The sequence below is a fragment of the Colobus angolensis genome, unplaced genomic scaffold (genome assembly GCF_000951035.1).
Source record: "Colobus angolensis palliatus isolate OR3802 unplaced genomic scaffold, Cang.pa_1.0 Scaffold1, whole genome shotgun sequence".
Classification (NCBI taxonomy): domain Eukaryota; kingdom Metazoa; phylum Chordata; class Mammalia; order Primates; family Cercopithecidae; genus Colobus; species Colobus angolensis.
This window is the reverse complement of record NW_012110918.1, coordinates 1,533,318-1,555,336: the sequence shown is the minus strand read 5'-3', so window position 1 is coordinate 1,555,336 and position 22,019 is coordinate 1,533,318. Positions and strand designations below refer to the sequence as shown.

Genomic DNA, 22,019 nt, shown 5'->3' with positions numbered 1-22,019 from the left:
TTGAGTCTTGTGTTGTCTTATTGCCATTTATTGTAAGCAGACACTTGTATAGATTATGAGACTTATGCATTTTGGTATTGGCAGGGATTTTCTTATGAGAAACTCATAGTGAAAATATGCAAACAATAGATTTTTAAAACAAATATTAAAACGTAAATATAAAAATTACAGCTTCCTTGCTAGATGCTTGGGAAGATGAAGGCTGTAAAATGATAGGGCTCTATTGACTTTAGGGTTTAGATACGCCGAAGGTCTGTGGGTGGCTTTACTGAGATTCTAGGCTTTCTTACTGGAGTTCTTAACATTTTTTGTACCATGGACCCTGCAAGGAATCTGGTAAATTCTGTGTAGTCCTTCTCAGAATAGTATTTTAAAAATAAAAGTTTACAAAGAAAAATTGTATTGTGTTACAGTTGTTAAAATATTCATAAATCAAAACTGCAGTAAAGTAATGCATATGCTTCTAAATTAATGCAGTAAATATAAAAATCTAGCAGTAGGCCTGATAGTAATTTCTGATAGGGTAAACAATATATAGTGATTGCTCAGTAGTCTAATGAACTATAAAAATATCCATGATTTCTATTTGTTCCAGGTATTGCTAATGCTACCTTTGTCTGATGACTACATTCACAATTACTTTCAGTTAGGGTGGTGAAAATGAAAATGAACTTTAAAAGAAAAATTCAAATTCAGCGACAGTCTGAATTCCATCCATGATCCTCTATGGTAGGTTAAGGTAGGTTAAGATCCTTTACTTTAAAGAGTGCCAAAAGCCTTAGCCATCTGAAATATTTAACTATTGTTAGCAGTGACATATGATAATTCATAGAACTACTCATGGACGCACTGAGATAGCTAGAATTTGATTTTATAGTTTCCATCACCATTTCTTCTCCCAAGCTCACAATGATTATAATGCAGAAAATCTCCAAATAGCACCAATTCATCATGTTGAATACAATGGTCATTTAAAAATAGACACTTTTTTTGAATAGTTTTAGATTTACAGAAAATTTAAGAAGATAGTACAGAGAATTCCCATATAACCTGCACTCAGTTTCTCCTGATGATAACATCTTACCGTATCTTGGTACTCTTTTCACAATAAATGAATCAATATTAATACACTATTAGCTAAAGTCTTTTGTTCATTCAGATTTTCTTCGTTTTTACCTAATGTTCTGTTTCTTTTCCAGGATCTCATCTAGGATACCACATGAGATTTAGTTGTTATGCCTCCTTACTTTCCTCTTGCTTGTGATAATTTCTCAGACTGTCCTTGTTTTTTATCACCATGACAGTTTTGAGGGATATTGATTGGTCAGGCATACTGTAGAATGCTCATCTAGTAGAAACTGTCTGATGGTTTCCTCATGATTAGACTGGGGTTATGGATTTAGGCAGGAAGATCTCAGAATAAAGTGCTATTCTTATCACATCATATCACGAACACGTATTATTATAATTATAATTATTTTATTTTATTTTGTTGAGACAGTCTCACTCTGTCACCCAGGCTAAAGTATAGTTGCACTATCTCAGGTCACTACAACCTCTGCCTCCTGGGTTCAGGCGATTCTCCTGCTTCAGCCTCCCAAGTAGCTAGGATTATAGGTGTGTGCCACCACGCCCAGCTAATTTTTGTAGTTTTTAGTAGAGACAGAGTTTTGCCATGTTGGCCAGGCTGGTCTCGAACTCCTGACCTCAGGTGATCTGCCTTCCTCTGCCTCCCAAAGTGCTGAGATTACAGGTGTGAACCACAATGCCCAGCCGTGAATACATATTATTAACATGACAGCATACCTGTGCATATTAATTTTGATCATCTGACTGACGTAGTGTTTATTAGGTTTCTCCAGTGTAGTTACTTCCCACCTTTTCATACTGTACTACTTGAAAGGAAGTTACCGTTTGGCAGCCCATTTAAGAAGTAGGGAGTTTTACTCTCTTGTTTATCAATTTATTCTATTCTTCATTTATACTAGTATGAAAATGTGGATATCTATCTTATGCTTTGGGTTATAAGCCAATATTTCTTCATTTTATTGCTCAAATTGTTCCAGCTTTGGCCATTGGGAGCTCTTTCATTTGGGTTCTGTGCTTCTTGGACATGGCCCCATCAGTACGGATTATATGGAGAAATGGTATTGGAAACCAGTATCTGTGTGCTAGGTATGCATGTTGTTGTTGGGGTATTGTTTCTTTTGCAACCTCTCACCTGAGAGACCAAGGAAATACTGACCTGTGTATACAGTATATACTAGCCTGTGTATACAGTAAGTCCTTATTTAATGTCATTGATAGGTTTTTGGAAACTGATTATAAGTGAAGTGACATATAATGAAACCAATTTTTTTCTCATTATTATAATGAAATGATGTTATTTGAGGACCTGCTATATGCTGTTTTGCTTAAAGTTTTTTTTTTTTCATAAATTAACATTTAAACACTGCTGTATTTGCTCCTTAGGTCAAACATAATGTTTTTCCTTGTTTGACAAAAGTTGTAATTTCCTACAATACTTATTTTGGTGATGCCTATATTTTTTGTTTCTCAATGTATATTCATTATATAATAATTCTAAAATCATTTTATCCTTGTTCTTTTAAATTTTGGGGACTAGTAATATAGGATTATAGTTTTAATGAAAATGACAATTATTTACTTTTTTTTTTTTTAGCAAGCCATTTACTGTGAAAAGGGGTTCTTTCAATAAATTGGTCAATTGAATATTCATGTAGAAAAAATGCATCTTGAACCTTCACATCATTTAATAAACCCATTTTAGAAATGTCCTAGAATTAAATGTGCAGATAAAATGGTAAAACTTATAGAGGAAATCTTAGAATATCTTCTTGGCCTGGACTAGTCAAAAATTTCTTAAAAGGGAAATTAAATGTTTACCTTAAAGAAAGATACTCATAAATTAGAATATATTAAAAGTAATACCTTTTGGTCACCAAAGGTATATTAAGAAAGGGAAAAGAGGCTGACATGGTTGCCTATGCCTGTAATCCCAGCACTTTGGAAGGCCAAGGGAGGCAGATCACTTGAGACCAGGAGTTTGAGACCAGCCTGGCCAACATGGCAAAACCCTGCATCTATTAAAAATACAACAATTCGCCAAGTGTGGTTGGCACATGCTCCCAGCTACTCGGGAGGCTGAGGCACGAGAATCTCTTGAACCAGTAGGTGGAGGCTGCAGTGAGCTGAGATCGCACCACTGAACTCTAGCGTGGGCAACAGAGCACAGCAAGACTCTGTCTCAAAAAAAAAAAGAAAAAAAAAGAAAGGGAAAAGGCAATTCAGAATGGAAGAAGATATCTGCAATTGCTTTATTCAATAAAGGTCTTGCATTTTAAATATAGAAAAAAATCAACACGGAGAACAGTTCAATAAAAAAGAGCAATATATTTGCATAAGCAGCACACAAAAGAAGATACTCAGATGATTAATAAACACTTAAAAAGGTGCTCAAATCATTAATAGTCAGGGAAATGTAAATCAATTCAGTATCTCTACATACCTATAAAAAGGGTTAATTAACAAAAACAAACAAAATCACAGTACGGAGTTTTGACAAAGATACAGAATAGTTTGAAGTCTCATACGCTGCTGTAAGGAGTTCAAATTTTTGTAAAACTGTAAAGCTCTTTGGTAGTAACTACTGAGGCTTGACATAGGCACATCTTACGACAGCAATTTCACTGCAACATGTATAACCAAAAGAAATCTGTGCATGTATGCATCATAAAACATGTATGAGAGTTTTCATAGCCACATTATTTTTAATAGTCAAAAACTGAAGACAACTCATCAATAGAATGGGTAAATTATTTTAGCATGGCTATATATAGTATTGAAAAAGATTAAACTACTCCTACATTCCACAACATGGATGAATCCCATAGGCATATAATATGCATGAAGAAACCTGACCCAAAAGAGTTACATACTCTGTGATTCCATTTATACAAAGTTTGAAAAAAGACAAAATTTATTTGTACTGATAGACGTCAAAAGAGTGGTTAACTCTGAGTGGAGGGTAACTAATAAGCCTTTAGAGAAGCTGGCAATGTTCGCATCTTCTAGTGGCTCATGAGTTTTAAGATTTATGACTTATAACTTCATAAATCATAAATGTATGTATCTTTAAGACTTAAGCACCTTTTGTCATAAATCATAAACTCTATCTTTAAGACTTATGCAGTCTTGCTCTGTTGGCCAGGTTGGAGTGCAGTGGCACACAAACTTCTTATGAAAATAGTCCTATTTTCATGGATAAATTATTCTTCTTATGAAAATATGTCCTATTTTCATAAGAAGTTTGTGAAATAAGATAAAATTAGTTGCTCTTTTTGCCATACGAATTTGCCATAGGAGAACTGTGGATACCAATTAGTTGCCTAATACTAACACTTTAATTTTTAACTCCTACAAGGTTTCAAATTAAGTTTGTATGTAAAACTCCAACATTTATATCTCCAGTACTGATTTCTTATATCAATAGATGTTGTACAATGAAAACACCATGGAATATTTTATATTTTCTAGGACTTATAGAAAATCATATCTATGATAATTAATACCAAAATAATACCCTTTCCTAAATTTCCCCTTGTCAGTTGGCATCATCATCATTCTGTTGGCACATTAAATTTTGAACCTGGAAGATTTATGTTTTTCCCCACTTTTCATCTCCTTTGTTTAGTATGTTACAGAATCATCCATTTTACTTCTCTGAAAATTTTCTTGGATCTGCTCTCTTCCCTTCTGTTTCCACAGCTACCAATTGAGTCCTGGCCATTGTTGCCTCATTCCTGACTCTTCCAGTAACCTGCTGGTTACTCTCCCTGTCTCCTCTTACTCCATAGCCAACAAATGAATTTTTTTTCTCATTTTCCCATGATTAAGAACCTGAGTTCCTACTATCATGCCTATTATTATTAATGCTTACAAGTTACATCAATTCACGAAGTCCAGCCTAGTTTTCCAAGTGCTACCTTTGAGTTCCCAATGTGGGAAGATATCCTGTTCATACAAGGTAATCTGTTCATCATTTTCTGTACAGTAACTTATTTCTTCCTGGATTCTGTTGTCATATACCACTGAATTCTGCTTCTGCATTGTCTGTTACAGCCGGCAAAACATAGTTCTATGTCGGCATTCTTTTTCTTGAATAATTTTTTACTCCATTTTAAGAACTCCACTATTTTGCATCCTCTCAGCTCTTTTATTCTGTTTAAAAAATTAATTTGGCAAATGTTGTTGTTTAGGCTTTCCCTTGACGTTATAGGTTCAAAATTTAGGTACTTTGTGTGTAGAATTGTGTGCAAAACGTTAGTGTTCAGAAAATGCTTTAAAAATCAAAAATAAAATGAATAAGTGACATCACATAGTTTGCTTCTTCAGTCAGAAACTTGGCATCAGTATATACAAAAGTATTTGTTTGGCAAATATAGATCTTAATGCAGAGGCCACTTTTTCATTACATATAATACTTATCTGCATGTGAGAAAACATGCCACCTTCTAACAACAGTTATGTCTTGGCAGGTGTTCGGTGTTTGAATAAATCGTATCAGAATCTTCTTTTTTCTTTTTCTTTTTTTTTTTGAGACAGAGTCTTGCTCTGTCACCAGGCTGGAGTACAGTGGCGCGATCTCGGCTCACTGCAACCTCCGACTTCCTGTTGTATCTGGTACAGCCCCAGGACTTCCTAATCGTATGTCAGCCTTCACAGACAGTACCAACTAGATTGGTTTTGTCTATCTAGTGGGCCTCAGATATACAATAATCATATGTATGTATATACTTAAAATCTATATTATACATAGCATTCTTTGAGTTATTTTCTGAAGAATTCTCAGGAGAAGTAGTCTTTTGACAAACTGGTAAAGTTTGGCCTCAGGTATGTTGTAAAATTCATTTTAAAAAGTAGTATGAGCCTGATGGAATATGGTGAGTAGTGTGCTGAAGGGACTGGTTCTGGGGCCTGTTCTTTTCATTTCGATTACTGATGAAGTAATTGGGAATGTACTTTTCATACTTTTCTGGTACTAGAGTAAGACTTGTTACGAAAAGACAAACATAATCTTGTAGTATTAGAAAAATCATCCTGTGGAAGTCATGATAAAATTCAGAATGGGCAGTTTAATTTGTTGAAACGGGGAAAAGACTATGCATAAATACTGGAGAGAAAGATGATTTAATCATTACTTAGCATTATAGTTAGAATTATTCAATGTAGTTTGAAATGCAAAAGCCAGAAGATAATCACATAATGCCCCAGTGGCATTAGCATGACCAGCATGGGAGAGCCAGAGGAGAGAGAGGCGAAAGAGGACAGGGAGAGGAGAGAGAGAGGTGGTCATGGGAAGAAGGAGAGATGGAGAGTGGATAGATATTGAAATTTTATTTTCAGAGCATTCTGGGTGTATATTTTAAAATTTATGTCTTAAAAATTATTATATTTTAAACCTGATAACTCTTGACTTTATTAATCTAAACTAACTAAAGTATACATTTAAGAAATCATTGGATAATGAGCCATCTTTATTTCAACACATATATAGGAAACATTTTATGGTAACAGATTATTTCTACTGGTCTGTTCCTTTAGCAAATAGATTATAATATCCCTTTTGTGAGTCTCATTTCTCATGGAATGAGCATTTTAATAAAGAGGCTTAGAAATGAGTAGAATTTCACTAGCCAGCCCTTTATTATAATAAATTGTTCAAGGTAGAAAACACTATGGCCTTCCAATTAACCACAATTAAAAAATATCTTGTCTTGGGACTGGTAATAATAGCGGTAATAATGTGGGCGGTTAAGAAAGAGACCTCCAGTATTGCAATGTTGCATTTTAGCTTTTCTTTGTGTACCTTATGTTTTGAAATGATATGTGTACACCCAAGGTATTTTTGCAAATGTATTTTATGTTAATTCCATGAGCAGAATATCAAAGTCCTGGAGAAGATGTAATGCAGTGGAACAGGTTTTGATTCGAGGAGATCTTGGGTCAAATTCTTTGCTGCTGCTTACCAGTTTACCAGTAGGGCAAGTGTTGCCACGTTAATCAATTTTGCTAAGTCCTAGTTTTTTCATATTTAAAATGATGTTAATGATAACTACCTCATAGTTTTTGCAGGGAAGAGAAAATGGCCTAAAGCTGGTAAAACACTTAGCACAGTCCCTGACCTATAGTGAGGGTTCAGTGGTGGTTGCTGTCATTATATTCTTCATCATCAAAATATGTTGGTGGTCCATGACGCCTTGGTTATTCAATTGGGCAAGAATTTTACATGTATGCACATTTAATGTGGTGTTGAGTTTTAGCCATTGTTTTCTTCTTTTATGGTGGTAAAAAACACAGCGTGAGATCTACCCTCTTAACACATTTTTAAGGTACAATGCAGTATTAGTAACTGTAGGCGTGATATTGTATGGCATATCTCTAGAACTTTTTTTTATCTTGCGTGACAAAACCTCTGTACCCTTTGAGTAGCAACTTCCCATTTTCCATTCTGTCTAGCCCCTGGCAATCACCATTCTACTTTTTTATATGGGTTTGACTATTTCAGATATTTCCTGTGACTGGAATCATGCAATATTTCTCCCTTTGTGACTACCTTATTTCATGCAGCGTAATGTCCTCAAGGTTCATCCAAGTTGTAACATAAAACAGGATTTCCCATTTTGATGGCTGAATAATATTCCATTGCATGTATATACCACATTTTCTTTAGCTATGCATTCATCCATGGACATTTACATTGTTCAGGCTGCCCAGTGTGGATGTGTGTTTGGAGGCCGACTTTCCCTCGTCACACTTCAGGAACTCACAGTTTTTATGCTGTCTTGTGGTGTTTGCAGTGGCAAGCTGTTTTATTCAAAGGGTCTGTGAATTATTTTGGTTTTCCTGGTATGTTTCTGTGTTGGTTCTTGGAGAAAAAGTTCACAATGTGAGTCTCTAGATGCTGTTCTGTCTGTCTAAGAGAGAGCTACATGTTAGTCCTATCTCCTATTCACCATTTTCTCTGGTTAATGCTACGCGGTTTATACATCTTGGCTATAGTGAATAATTTTGCATGGGAGTACAAATATTTCTTTGACTGACTTCAGTTCTTTTGGATAAATAAGCAGAAGTGTGATTGCCAGATCATTTGATAGTTCTATTTTTAAATATTTGAGGAACCTCCATACTGTTTTCCATAATGATTATACCATTTTTCAATCTGACCGACAGTGCACAAGGGTATCAGCTTCTCCACATCTTCACCAACAGTTGTTGTTTTCTGTTGGAACCTGCAGGTTTGTCAACAGGTGGAGACAAATAAGGATGGGCAAGTAGCATAGTCACAGAGGTACTCACTTGTCGGTACTTACAATACATGCATATCCTCAAAAAGTCTGGCCAGTAGTGCAAATCACAGCATTTAATAGGGCAATAAACACTAATCATGTCCTCTCATAGTTCTGCTCCTTGTGAGCAGGTACAGTCCATGGGTTACCTATTTAGTCACAAATCTCTTCCTTTCAGATCTGATGATTTTTTTCATCATTTTAATAATTCCTTAATTAAAATTTCTAGTTAAGGCTGGGCATGGTGGCACATGCTTATAGTCCTAGCACTTTGGGAGGCCTAGATGGGCAGATCACTTGAGGTAAGGAGTTCAAGATCAGCCTGGCCAACATGGTGAAACCCCATCTCTACTAAAAAAAAAAAAAAAAAAAAATTCAAGTTCACTTAATCACTATTACTTTGTTCAGTGATGTACAGATAGCTGAGGTCACAATATTGCTTCAATGTCTATCATTTTCTTATCTGATTTGTTGGATATCTTTCTCTTTCATCTCTTTTTTTCTTTCTCTCATAAAAATAGTTTTATGCTTTTATCTGAGCATTTTTTCTCTCGTCTCCACTGTATTTAATTATTCACGTTGTAGAAAGAGGGCTGTCTGGTTTTTCTGGCTGACAAAAACCTTTTTTCTTTAGGCAAAGTCTGTGGATTTATTTATTTGTGTAATTCATCCCCCTTTGCCTTGGTTTATTTCTTTAGCAATTTGATATTTTCTAAAATTTTATGATGTTCACATTTATTTTGGATTCATATAAGGAAAAAAGAAGTAGATTTCCAGAAATTATTTTAAATATAGAAGGGAATATCTTTACCTTTATGTTAATTTCTTGTATTTTATCTCTATTTTTTATAAAACATGCGAAAAACATTTTGACATATTCTGCATTGGATAGATTTTTGTTATTTCCTCATTGTAACCCAGTTATAACCATATAAAATGCTAATATTTTCTGTAATATGGCCAGAAACCACCCCAGTTTTGAATATGGAAGGGGCATTTTAACATTTTAGCAATTATCCTGTTTTTATTTTTTAAGAATACAGTAGTGCCTTGGTATATGCAGGTGATTGGTTCCAGGACCCCTGTGTATACCAAAATTGGCACATATTCAAGTCTTGCAATTGGCATTGTGGAGTCTGGGTACAGGAAAAGCGGACCCTTCATGTAAGTGGGTTTCACATCCTGTGAATATTATATTTTTGATCACCATTTAGTTGAAAAAATAATCTGTGTATAAGTAGAACCACACAGTTCAAACCCGTGTCGTTCAAGGTCAGCTGTTTTGATAATTGGCAAATGTTTATTGGATACCTACTACAAGCTAAGCAGTGTGCTAGAAAGAAACAGGAGATCTCGTGCAAATAAAGCAATGTCTTGGCTGTCTTGAGCTTATACTTTATTGTGGAAAACAAACAACAAAGAAAGAAAAGGCAGAAGAAAGGGTAAGAGGTCAGAGAAATATAGACAGTAGAGATCTGGTTATTTAGGTAGAGTGGCTATGGAAAGATTCCTTCACAAGATGACATTTAGGTGGAGAACTGAAAGAAGTGAGAAAGTGAGCTATGCAGGCCCATGGAGGAAGATGCTTTAGGCAGAAAGAACAGTAAATGAAAAGGCTTTGAGGCTAGCTTGATGACTTTGAGAAACAGCATGGAGGCCCGTGTATGGCTGGAGTATAGTAAATGAGAGGGAAGGTGGTAGGAGATGAAATCGGAGGCCATGGTAGTCACTTCTTATTCTGAGTGATAAGAGAAGCCATTGAAGGGTTTTGCAAAAGAGTGACATGTCTGATTAATGCTTTAAAAGAATAATTTCCTTGAAGTTCAGTAATTTTACCTGTGTCTTGGCATTCTTCATTCTGTGTGACTTTTACAGTATACCCTTTCCATTTGTATATTATTTTCATGTATAGTTTTCTTGTAGTATGTCATTTAGTATGTTTTCTTTTTCTACCATTTCTGTTCTTTAGGTACACCAACTAGGTAAATGCTAGATCTCCATTTTGTTTTTTTCTATGTTGGTTGTTTGCTCTTATAATTTTTATTTGCTGATAATGTCATTTCTTTCCCTTAATCTCATCCATAGATTGCTTTGTGCAAAAATGGTTTGCGTAGTTTTTTCATTCAGCATAATCTTTCTTGCTTCTTTTTCGTGCCAGATTATGTTGAAAGATGCTGCAGTTAGAACGTATACATCTGTTATTATTGAACCAGTTGTGTTATTTGCATGCCACTTAGTTTGTATAAGTGTTTTCTGATGATATTTTCTAGGATTTCCAGCCATGAGACTTCTTCTTCTGGACTATTCCTGTAATTATATTTGATCTTCACTTAATTTTGTGGGATGTCTCATATATTTTGAGTCAGGAGAACACATGCCTTATATGTTTTACAATTTCAATATATGGGGCATCTGCATGTCTATTTCTATTTTCTGTTTTTTCCTCTGATTTTATTTCTTGGTATGCCTGTTATTTTGTGATTATTTGCCAAACATTATGCACAGAAATATTAAAGGCTCTGGATGCTGTTATCTTCTGCCAGAGAGGCTCTTCTGTCTCTTCTGAGAGGCAGCTGGTGTAGAGACAGATCACTGGATCCATTCAGGGACTAAATTGACTCAAGGCTGAATTGCAGTCTTTGTAATCTTTGGTATGCTTTTGACTAACTTTTGCTCCTAGTGGTAGTCCTCAACACAGGTCTCAACTGAAAGCCTGTGATATTATTAATACTAGGAGCTTTCCTCCTTGGACAATCTATTTTACTTCTAAGTACAGTGATACTGCAGAAAACTCTAGTGTGCTTTTCTGAGTTTTCCCCCCCCAACTTGGTTTCTTGGCTTCCTGCCCTGTAAATGCTAAGAATTTGACAAATTCGGCCAGGCGCGTGGCTCATGCCTGTAGTGCCAGTACTTTGGGAGGCCAAGATGGGCAGATCATTTGAGGTCAGTAGTTCAAAACCAGCCTGGCCAACATGGTGAAACCCCACCTCTACTAAAAATACAAAAATTAGCCAAGTGTGGTGGTGTGCACCTGTAATTCCAACTCCTCAGGTGGCTGAGGCAGGAGAATCACTTGAACCTGGGAGGTGGAGGTTGCAGTGAGCCGAGATCCAGCCTGGACAGAGCACAACTCTGTCTCCAAAAAGAAAAAGAAAAAGAATTCGACAAATTATCTTGAGGAGTAAACTGCTGGTGTGGTGCCCAATTCTCTGTGCATTGCTTTTCTGAACGACCTTAGTTCCTCAAGTCCTGGCTGCCTCGGCCACCATTTGCCCTTGTTTCCTTGCTCCATCCTCATCTTCTACCATTGGAAAATACTTCTAGTGTAAAAGCACCTCACAGGATGATGCCTCATCTCTATGAGGTTTCCAAGCTGCCTTAGAAGTTCTCAAGTACTTTCGTACTAATTAAATCTTTCACTGGCCATGGTGGCACATGCCTGTAATCCTAGCACTTTGGGAGACCGAGAATCACATGAAGCCGGGGTTTGAGACCAGCCTGGCCAACATAACAAGACCCCATCACTATCAAAAAAGATAAAAAATTAGACAGGTGTGGTGGTATGTACCTGTAGTCCCAGCTGCTCAGGAGGCTGAGGTGGGAGGATCACCTGAGCCTGGGAGATTGAGGCAGTAGTGAGCCAAGATCACACTATTGTATACCAGTCTGGGTGACAGAGTGAAACCCTCTCTCAAAAAAAAAAGTCTGTCTGGGTTTTTCAGTTGTTACCATTGGGAGTATGCAAGCTACTCTTTTATAGCCAACTTACAACTTATTACAAACCCTGTAATATCCTCTTACAGGGTTTATTAGGATGGAATTTGCATTTCTATTTCTATTTCTAGTTCATCTTGTCTGTTTTTGATTTCTAAGAGAAGGAATACAAATCATCTTTATTCCGCCATCTAAAACTGGAAAGCAAAGTATATGTTCTTTGTTTCTTCCAGTTAATGAATATGCAGGACACAAAGGGTGTTTAGAATATATATTAGAAAATTGAAACTATTTTCTGAAAGGAGCTCCTAAAGCAGAGGGATAATGAAGAGACAAAGTGAAAAAGATGCATGAAGAAGAAATCGGAACTTCTGATGTTTGTCAGTTTGGAATTGTATGCATTTAAAGAATTTAATCTATAAACCGTGCTTCTAAGTTAGATAAGTCATTTACCTAGATTGGAAGCTGTCACACCAAAATTTAACTTGTATACCTATTTGGTTTTGTAATGAAGAAAGGATGAAGTGAAGAAAGGATGTCAGGGTTGTAATATTATTTAATGCTGAAACTGCATCTTTAAAATGGTTATCTTAGAACAAGTATAACACAATAATTGAGTGCAACATCATACTAACCTGTCGCTATTATTCAAACTTATTAGAAGTTTAATTTTAAAACTGAAAATTAATTGTCCCTTCATCTAATGCTTGCTTACCCTAATTTTAGATGAAGTATCTAAAAGATGATAAATACCTTTATCCACGTTTTAAATTGCAGTTCTACATAGGGGGAAATTCTAAATAAATATTAAATAATAGAGAAATGATTTAGTTGCGTGATAATCTTAATACTGTGGAAGAGTGGAGAAGTGCATTTTATAAAATGGCAAAGATGTTAAAAAATGAATAAATATCTTGCGCACTAACACTACAACTAATTAAATGTTCCTATACACTTAAAAATATTTGTATCACTTATGTGAGCACCCTTGTGCTACAATTTTGGGGTTACGAATTTCCTTTAAAAATACTATTACATTACTTTTATAATTATAACACATTTCAAAAACTAAAATGAAAAGCAAAGAACACTAGTAAGTAGTCAGCTAATGGGCATATGTATAAAGAGGCGTAGAGACTGAAACCTTCCTGAGGATAGGAACTTTGTCTTATTTACTGCTATGTATCTACATTCTTTTTTTTTTTTTTTTTGAGACGGAGTCTCGCTCTCTCACCCAGGCTGGAGCTGGAGTGCAAGTGGCACAATTCTCGGCTCACTGCAAGCTCTGCCTCCCACGTTCCGCCATTCTCCTGCCTCAGCCTCTCGAGTAGCTGGGACTACAGACGCCCGCCACCACACCCGGCTAATTTTTTGTATTTTTAGTGGAGACGGGGTTTCACCGTGTTAGCCAGGATGGTCTTGATCTCCTGACCTTGTGATCCGCCCACCTCGGCCTCCCAAAGTGCTGGGATTACTTGCGTGAGCCACCACGCCCAGCCTATCTACATTCTTGAATATTACCAGCTTCAGTAAATATTCATTAAATGAACAAAGGGCTAAAAATGTATAACTATGATGTTCTTATTTTTGTGATAGTAAGCATTATTTCTTTAAAGACTTGGTTAATTTCAAGATTGATTTAATTTTTACTACCATGGTTTATGATCCATTTGTTTTATTTATTCTTATAGATTATACATTTTCCTCAAGCTTCTTACTGATACAAAAGTATTACAACTGAGTGAGAGACTTTCTTAACCATGACCTGTTCTTTTAGAACCACATGATCAAAGAACTGGAGGCCCGTGTCCAGCAGCTGACTGGAGAAGCAGAGAACAGTAATTTACAGAGGCAGAAATTAATTCAAGAAAAAGTGGAACTTGAAAGATGTTACCAGATAACATGTAGTGAATTACAAGAAGTAAAGGCAAGGTATTGTCTGAAATCAGATATCTATCAGGTGTAGCTATAAAGTGCTGATATTAACTGTATAAGTTATCTGCCAAAATTAATTACACCTTGTGCGTTTAGCCATGGGAAGTTCCTAAACTAAATACTGCTCTTTGTTTGTTTGTTTATTTATTTAGAGACAGGGTCTCTATCTGTCACCCAGACTGGGGTGCAGTGGCGTGATCATGGCTCACTGTATCTCAAACTTGGGCTCGTGCAATTCTCCCTCCTGATCCTTCCAGGTAGTCAGGACTGCAGGCATGCACCAGCATGCCTGCCTAATTGTTCTGTTTTTATTTTTATTTTTGTAAAGACAGGATCTCACTCTGTTGCCCAGGCTGGTCTCAAAGTCTTTTTCTGAAGTGATCCTCTTGCCTTGGCCTCCTGAAGTGCTGAAATTTCAGGCATGAGTCACTGTACCCAACCTGTTTTTAACATAAGCAGAATGTTCAGAAGCAGTTGACAAAATGATGGATACTTATTTAATATATTGAATGGAAATGTATTTGGATTTAGCTGGTCAAAAAAATTCATTTTAGAGATTGGTTTTAAATACATTGGAAGTCTATTTTATTCTCTTGTTTTTAGGCGTAACACACTGCATAAAGAGAAGGACCATCTTGTAAATGATTATGAGCAAAACATGAAACTGTTACAAACCAAATACGATGCTGATATAAACCTTCTAAAACAAGAACATGCTCTTTCAGCTTCTAAGGTATTATTTATGTTGGTAGATAATCCGTGTGAAGTATTTATTCTCTCAGCCTAGAGCCATAGATAGCCAAGTAGAAATTATTTGGCATTTGAAATTAGTATCTCTTTCACTTTATTCTTAAATAACAGGAACTTCAGGAATTTTTATTGGTATTTAAAATGTTTAAAATTCTAAATGTCTACTATATAGCACGACACAAATGTTTAATAAACTGAATTCTGCTATAAGCTAATCATTTTAAGTGCTGAAGTTTTAAAAGGAGGAAACAAATAAATTCCATTGCTTAGTTGTATGAATAATACATTTTATAGAGTAACTATATGCGTTATTATTTTGAAATCTTGGTTCTGCTTTAGTTTTATAATTAACGTTTTGAAGTTTTCTGTAAAGCTGTTATTTTTATGTCAGTGTTACATTTCCATAACATTAAATATTATGTAGCATTTAATTTCTGTTTTTACTTTGAAAGATTTTATTTTTATATCAGCGTTACATTTTCATATTAAATACCCTGCTGCATTTAATTTATACTTTTACTTTAAAAGATTAATTTTTCTAGTATCTTTTAAAAACATTTTTCATTCAGATTTCTAGATAATTTTAATTCTGATTGGACTTTCAGAGGTAAAAAAAGGGACATTTTTTCAATCAGAAGGTATAATATGGTACAAAAATCAATATTCTGCTTTTTATTCTTCTTAAAATCCTTCTAGGCATCTAGTATGATTGAAGAATTAGAACAGAATGTCTGTCAATTAAAACAGCAGTTACAGGAATCAGAACTTCAAAGAAAGCAACAACTAAGGGTGAGTGTTGTATTTCTACACAGAAGAACAATGGTCAAACACAGTTTTCTTGATTTAGATGTATAATTGAGAGTCAATTAAAAAATAAAACTCAGAAATGCAGGTCGTCTTTTCTGATTCTTTTATCGCATTGTGTAATTTTACATTTTATTTATCTTAATAGAGATTGATGCTAATGAGATGTAGAGAATAAAGTACAATAATTTGAATTGGAATGATCTCTTTTGAGATTAGTTTTAAAAATAAATTTTATTTAAATGTATTATTATTTTAGAATAATTTCCTTCTTTTAAATTACCTGCCAATCTTCATAATTTCTTTCTTTCCCTCTTTCTTCTCGCCTGTCTCTCCCTCTGTCTCTCTCTTTTGCACCTTTTAGATCTTTTCTCTAGTGATCAAAAAATACCAAGGACTGTTATATGATATAACTTCAAATTTACCATTTCCATATTTATTGACTTGGTCATTTTTAAAGTAATCTCTTAATCTTAAGGGTCAGAAAGATTTTCTTACACCGTAAAGCAAATACTTCTGAGAATAGTAGTATCTTCAGATGACTAAGATTTTATGCCTTGTAGTATAAAGCTACTCAAATTTCTGCCTGTAGGGCTTACTTAATAATATGCAAAACTCTGAACTAAAGTTTGACATTAAGTAGATTGACTGATTTCATTAGGTTGCTAATTTTATTGACTCTATTATAATTTAAAGTATAGTAAATATAAACATTTATCATTCACAGGATCAAGAAAATAAGTTTCAAATGGAGAAAAGTCATTTAAAACACACCTATGAAAAAAAGGTAATATGTTTTATGGGAAGCTATAAAATATTTAAAATAGCAAATGGGGCATTAAGGCAGACTGATTTTTATAAAACCATACGTTCTCACCTTTAAAGAGTAACTTGTTTGCCTTTTTTTTTTTTTATACAGAGTCTTGCTCTGTCACCCAGGCTGGAGCAGTGGCGCAATCTCGGTTCAGTGTAGCTTCTGCCTCCTAGGTGCAAGGGATTCTCATGCCTCAGCCTCTTGAGTAGCCGGGACTATAGGTGTGCACCACCATGCCTGGCCAATTTTTGCGTTTTTAGTGGAGAGGGAGTGTCACCATTTTGGCCAGGTTGGTCTCGAATACCTGGCCTCAAGTGATCCGCCCGTCTCAGCCTCCCAGAGTGCTGGGATTACAGGCATGAGCCGCCACGGCTGGCCAAGAATAATTTGTTTCTAAGTTAATTTCAACTATCCAATAATTAAATTTTGCTTATTTATTTTTCCTGTTTATATAATAAACAACTGCTTCAGTTCAATTATTAGTTATATCAACATTAAAACACTGCTTGCATGTTACATTTAATGAGTGAAGAGTACAGGTGGCCCTTCATATCCATGGATTTCACATCTGTGGATTCAGTCAACCACGGATCAAAAATATTCAGGAAAAAAAAATTACACAGAGGTTCAAAAACCATAACTTGGATTTGCCGTGTGTCAAGTACTATGTTGAATTCGTGTGAATGAAGTGATGTGTAAGCATTAGATTAGGTACTATGTAAGTTATTATGAGATGACTTAAAGTATATAGGAGGATGTGTGTAGGTTATATGCAAATACTACACCATTTTATAAAAGGGACTTGAGCATCCATGGATTTTGGTATCCTCAGGGGACCCTGGCACCAATTCCCCGTGGATGCTGGGGGACAACTATATTATTATCTTAACCTCTCATAATAACATGTTGAAATTATATTTTCTTTCTACCGGTTTAAAAATATACAATCGATGGGATGTATTTGGTATTCTGTTGTGTCATATGTGCAACAAGAACTTTAAACATTTAACAAAAGAACCTAAAACAATGAAAGTACTGACTACTACTTGAAAAAGATTAGCAATTGTTCCTTGTTGTTTATAGTACTATTTCAACTGGCGTATATTGATATCCCTCCTGTAATAACTAGGGGGTTATTGACACACTTAATACCTTAGGCAGTAAAGTGCTGAGTTTTATAGATTTATTTTAAAAATTTTTGTGTAAATTTGACAGGTACTAGCACAGTTTTTTTACATGGATATATTGCATAAGCATGAATTCCGGGCTTTTAGTGTGACCATTACCCAAATAATGGACCCATTAGGTAATTTCTCATCCCTCGCCTCCTCCTAGCCTCCCACCCTTCCAAATCTTCAGTGTCTGTCATTCCACACTCTCCACAATCTATGTTCATGTGTACCCATTATATAGCTTCCACTTACAAATAAGAACATGTGGCATTTGACTTTCCCTTTCTGAGTTGTTTCATTTAAGATAATGTACATGCAAATAGTGTGCATGTGTGTGCGCTCTGTATATATTTATATGTGTGTGTATGCCACATTTTCTTTATCCAGTCATCCATTTATCGACAGTTGATTCCATAGTTTGCTATTGTGAATAATGCTGTGAGAAACCTGTGAGTACTGATCTTTTCCTTTGGGTAGATAGCCAGAAGTGGAATTGCTGGATCAGATGATAGTTTTATTTTTAGTTCTTTGAGAAGTCTCTATACTGTTTTCCTTGGAGGTTATACTAATTTACATTCCCACCAGCAGAGTGTTAGTGTTTCTTTTCTCTGCATCCTCACCAACATCTGTTATTTTTTGGCTTGTTAATAATAGCCATTCTGACTAGAATAAGATGGTATCTCATTGTGGTTTTAATATGCATTTCTCTAATGTTTAGTGATGTTAAGTATTTTTTCATAGGCCTGTTGGCCTTTTGTATGTCTTTTTTGAAAAATGTCTACTCATGTCCTTTGCCTTCTTTATAATCGGTTATTAATTATTATTATTATTATTTTGTTGCTGTTGTTGTTTGTTCCTTGTAAATTATGGATATCAGTCCCCAGGCCAGGTGCATAGTTTGCAAATATGTTCTCCTATTCTGCAGGTTGTCTTTTCACTCTATTGATTATTTACTTTGCTTTCTAGAAGCTTTTTAAAAAATTAAGTCCCATTTGTCTGTTTTTGTTGCTTGTGCTTTCGAGGTCTTAGTCATGAATTCTTTGATTAGATCAATGTCCAGAAGAGTTTTCCTAGGTTTTCTTCTAATATTTGTAAGGTTTCAAGTCCTACATTTAATTCTTTGATCCATCTTGAGTTGATTTTTATATATGGTGAGAGATAGGGATTCAGTTTCATTCTTCTTCATATGGCAATTCAATTTACTGACCACCATTTATTGAAAAGGGTGTCCTTCCCCCAGTATATGTTTTTGTTGACTTTGTCAAAGATCATTTGGCTGTAGTTATGTGGTGGTGTTTCTGGGTTCTGTATTCTGTATTACCTAATAGAATACAGATCTATTTTTATGCCAGTTCCATGCTGTTTTGGTTACTATAACCTTGTAGTGTAAGTTGAGGTCAAATAATGTTATGCTTCCGGTGTTGTTCTTTTTGCTTTGGATTGCTTTGGCTAATCTGGCTCTTTTTTAATGCCATATGACTTTGAGGATTGTTTTTTCTAAGTCTGAGAAAAATGATATTGATATTTTTGTAGGGATTACATTGAATCTTAGATTGCTTTGTGTAGTATGGTCATTTTAACAATATTAATTCTTCAAATCCATGAGCATGAGATGTTTTTCCATTTGTTTGTGTCATCTACAACTTCTTTCTTCAGTGTTTTGTAGTTTTGCCTCCTTTTACCTCCTTGGTTAAATATATTCTTAGGTTTTTTTAAAATAAGTTTTGTAAATGGGATTGCTTCTTGATTTGGTTCTCAGCTTGTTTTTGATACTTAGAAATGCTACTGGTTTTTATACATTGATTTTGTATCCTAAAATTTACAGAATTCAGCTATAAAATCTAAGAGGTTTTTTTGGAGGGGAGAAATCTTTAGGGTTTTTTTTAGGTATAAGATCATATTATCAATAACTGATATAATTTGACTTCCTCTTTTTCTGTTTGGATGGCTTTTATTTGTTTTTCTTGCTTGATTACTCTGGCTAGGACTTCTTGCTCTATGTTGAATAGGCATGGTGAAAGTGAGCATCCTTGTCTTATTCCAGTTCTTATTGGGATTGCTTTCAGCTTTTCCCTGTTTAGCCTGATGTTGGCTGTGGGTTTGCCACACAGATCCTTTATTATTTTGAAGTGTATTCCTTCTATGCCTAATTTGTTGAGGGTTTTTATCATTAGGGTATGGTCAATTTTATCAAATGCTTTTTCTGCATCTGTTGAGAAGGTCATATGGTTTTCGCATTAATTCAGTTTATGTGATGAATTACATTTAATGATTTGCATATGTTGAATCATCCTTGCCTCCCTGGAATAAAACCCACTTGATCATAGTGTATTACGTTTTTAATGTGCTGTTGGACTTGATTTCTTAGTATTTTATTAAGGATTTTTGCGTATATGTTCATCAGGGATATTGGTCTGTACTTTTTTTGTTGTTCAGGCTTTTAAAAATCAATTTTGTCAATCTCTATCTTTTAAGTAGAACATTCTTTCCATTTGCATTTAAGGTTAATATTCATATGTGAGTTTTTTTTTCTTGTTATAATGTTATCTAGTTGTTTCATAAATTCTTTGTTTCTTTTTTCTCTGTCTTTGTGGGTTGGTGTTTTTTCATGTCGCTATTTAATTTCTTTCTCTTCCTTCTTTGTGCAATTGCTTTGTAAGACCTGTGAGTTTATACTTAAATGTTTTTTTATGATGGTGAATACAGAGCTTTCATTTACATGTTTAGAACTCCTTTGAGCATTTATTATAGAACCAGCCTAATAGTGACAGATTCCCTCAGTATTTGCTTGTCTGGGAAATACTTTATATTTCTTCTGTTTATGAAGCTTATTATGTCAGGATATAAAATTTGTGGTTGACAGTTTCTTTTTAAGCACTCTGAAGATAGGATCCCAATCTCTTCTGGTTTGTAAAAGGGTTCTGCTGAGAAGTCTGATTTTTTTTCTTTATAAGTGACTAGATGCTTTTGTCTTGCTGAGTTTAGGATTTTTTCCTTCGTGTTGACTTTATACAACATCTGATGACTATTTCTCATGGTGAATTGCATCTTGCAATATCTTTTTCTAGTGTTTGTTGCACTTCTTGTATGTAGATGTTTAAATCTCTTGCTAGACTACAGACGTTTTTGTCAATTATTTACTTAAATAGGTTTTCTAAACTTTTTGCTTTTTGTTCTCTTTCAGGAATGCCAGTGATTTGTAACTTCAGTTGCTTTATGTAGTCCCATACTTCTCAAAGGCTTTGTTCATTCTTTTTAAATTTATTTTTAGTTTATTTTTGTTTAACTGGATTAAGTCAAAAGTCCTGAGAATTAAGTCTTCAAGTTCTGAGAATTTTCTTTTCTGCTTGGTCTAGTCAATTGTTGAAGCTTTCAGCTGTATTTTGTAATTTCTTAATTATTCATTTCCAGAAATTGTTTTTTCTAAGATATCTATCTCATTGGCAAGTTTTAAAAATTTATATCCTGAATTGATTTTGTGATATCTTTGTGTTGGTTTTCAGAATATCTTTTATCTCATTGAATCTCTTTAAAATCAGTATTTTTAATTCTTTATCTGGCATTTCTTTTTTTCTTTTCTTTTCTTTTTTTTTGAGGTGGAGTCTCGTTCTGTCGCCCAGGCTGGAGTTAAGTGGCCGGATCTCAGCTCACTGCCAGCTCCGCCTCCCGGGTTCCCGCCATTCTCCTGCCTCAGCCTCCCGAGTAGCTGGGACTACAGGCGCCAGCCACTCCCCTCAGCTAATTTTTTGTATTTTTAGTAGAAATGGGGTTTCACCATGTTAGCCAGGATGGTGTCGATCTCCTGACCTCGTGATCCACCCACGTCAGCCTCCCAAAGTGCTGGGATTACAGGCATGAGCCATTGTGCCTGGCCTTTATCTGGCATTTCAAAAATTTTATTTTGGTTAGGATCCATTGCTAGAAAATTACTGTGTTCCTTTGTGGGTGCTATACCACCCTGCTTTTTCATACTTCTGGTATTATTATGGTGATTTATTCACATCTGGAGAAATAATAACTTCTTATTTTTGAATTTCATTGAAATGTAACTTTCTTTTCTTGTGGATATAATTATGAAGTATGTTGAGTAGAGCTGTTTACTTCTGGATATGTTAAGTGTTAAGGCTTTGTATGATTTCCTTGGTTATAAATAGGCTTAGTGTGGTGGCCTTTTCAAATACTGGTTGTAGTAGTGGTATACCTGGAAGGTAAGTGGGCTCATAGCCTCCTGAGAAGCCACAGTGGCATTGATGATTGTGGTAGCAAAGGGCATGGAATTCTTATGTTATTCCCAAGCAGTGTGCATTTGTGTCAGCAGATTTACTATGGGGTTTGCAGGTCAACCTCCAGACCATAGATGGCACTTGCAGGTAAAAGCCAGTTGCTCTTGTAGGAGTAAAGTTTATGCTTGATCTTTGTTAACCATGAGAGGTACTTCATTGCCCAGACAATGGCTGGGCC

The 22,019-nt window shown here is 35.1% G+C and overlaps 1 protein-coding gene across 2 annotated transcripts in view; it reads left to right on the top strand.

The window, feature by feature from the left end:
* The window catches only part of CEP112 (centrosomal protein 112kDa), a 567,477-nt gene that overhangs the window by 145,846 nt on the left and 399,612 nt on the right, over positions 1 to 22,019 (top strand). For both annotated transcript variants that reach the window (XM_011944093.1, XM_011944768.1), the window contains 4 exons: positions 13,861 to 14,015; positions 14,622 to 14,751; positions 15,465 to 15,557; positions 16,300 to 16,359. In XM_011944093.1, the coding sequence (XP_011799483.1) occupies positions 13,861 to 14,015; positions 14,622 to 14,751; positions 15,465 to 15,557; positions 16,300 to 16,359 (438 nt within the window). The remainder of the gene's footprint in view (positions 1 to 13,860; positions 14,016 to 14,621; positions 14,752 to 15,464; positions 15,558 to 16,299; positions 16,360 to 22,019) is intronic.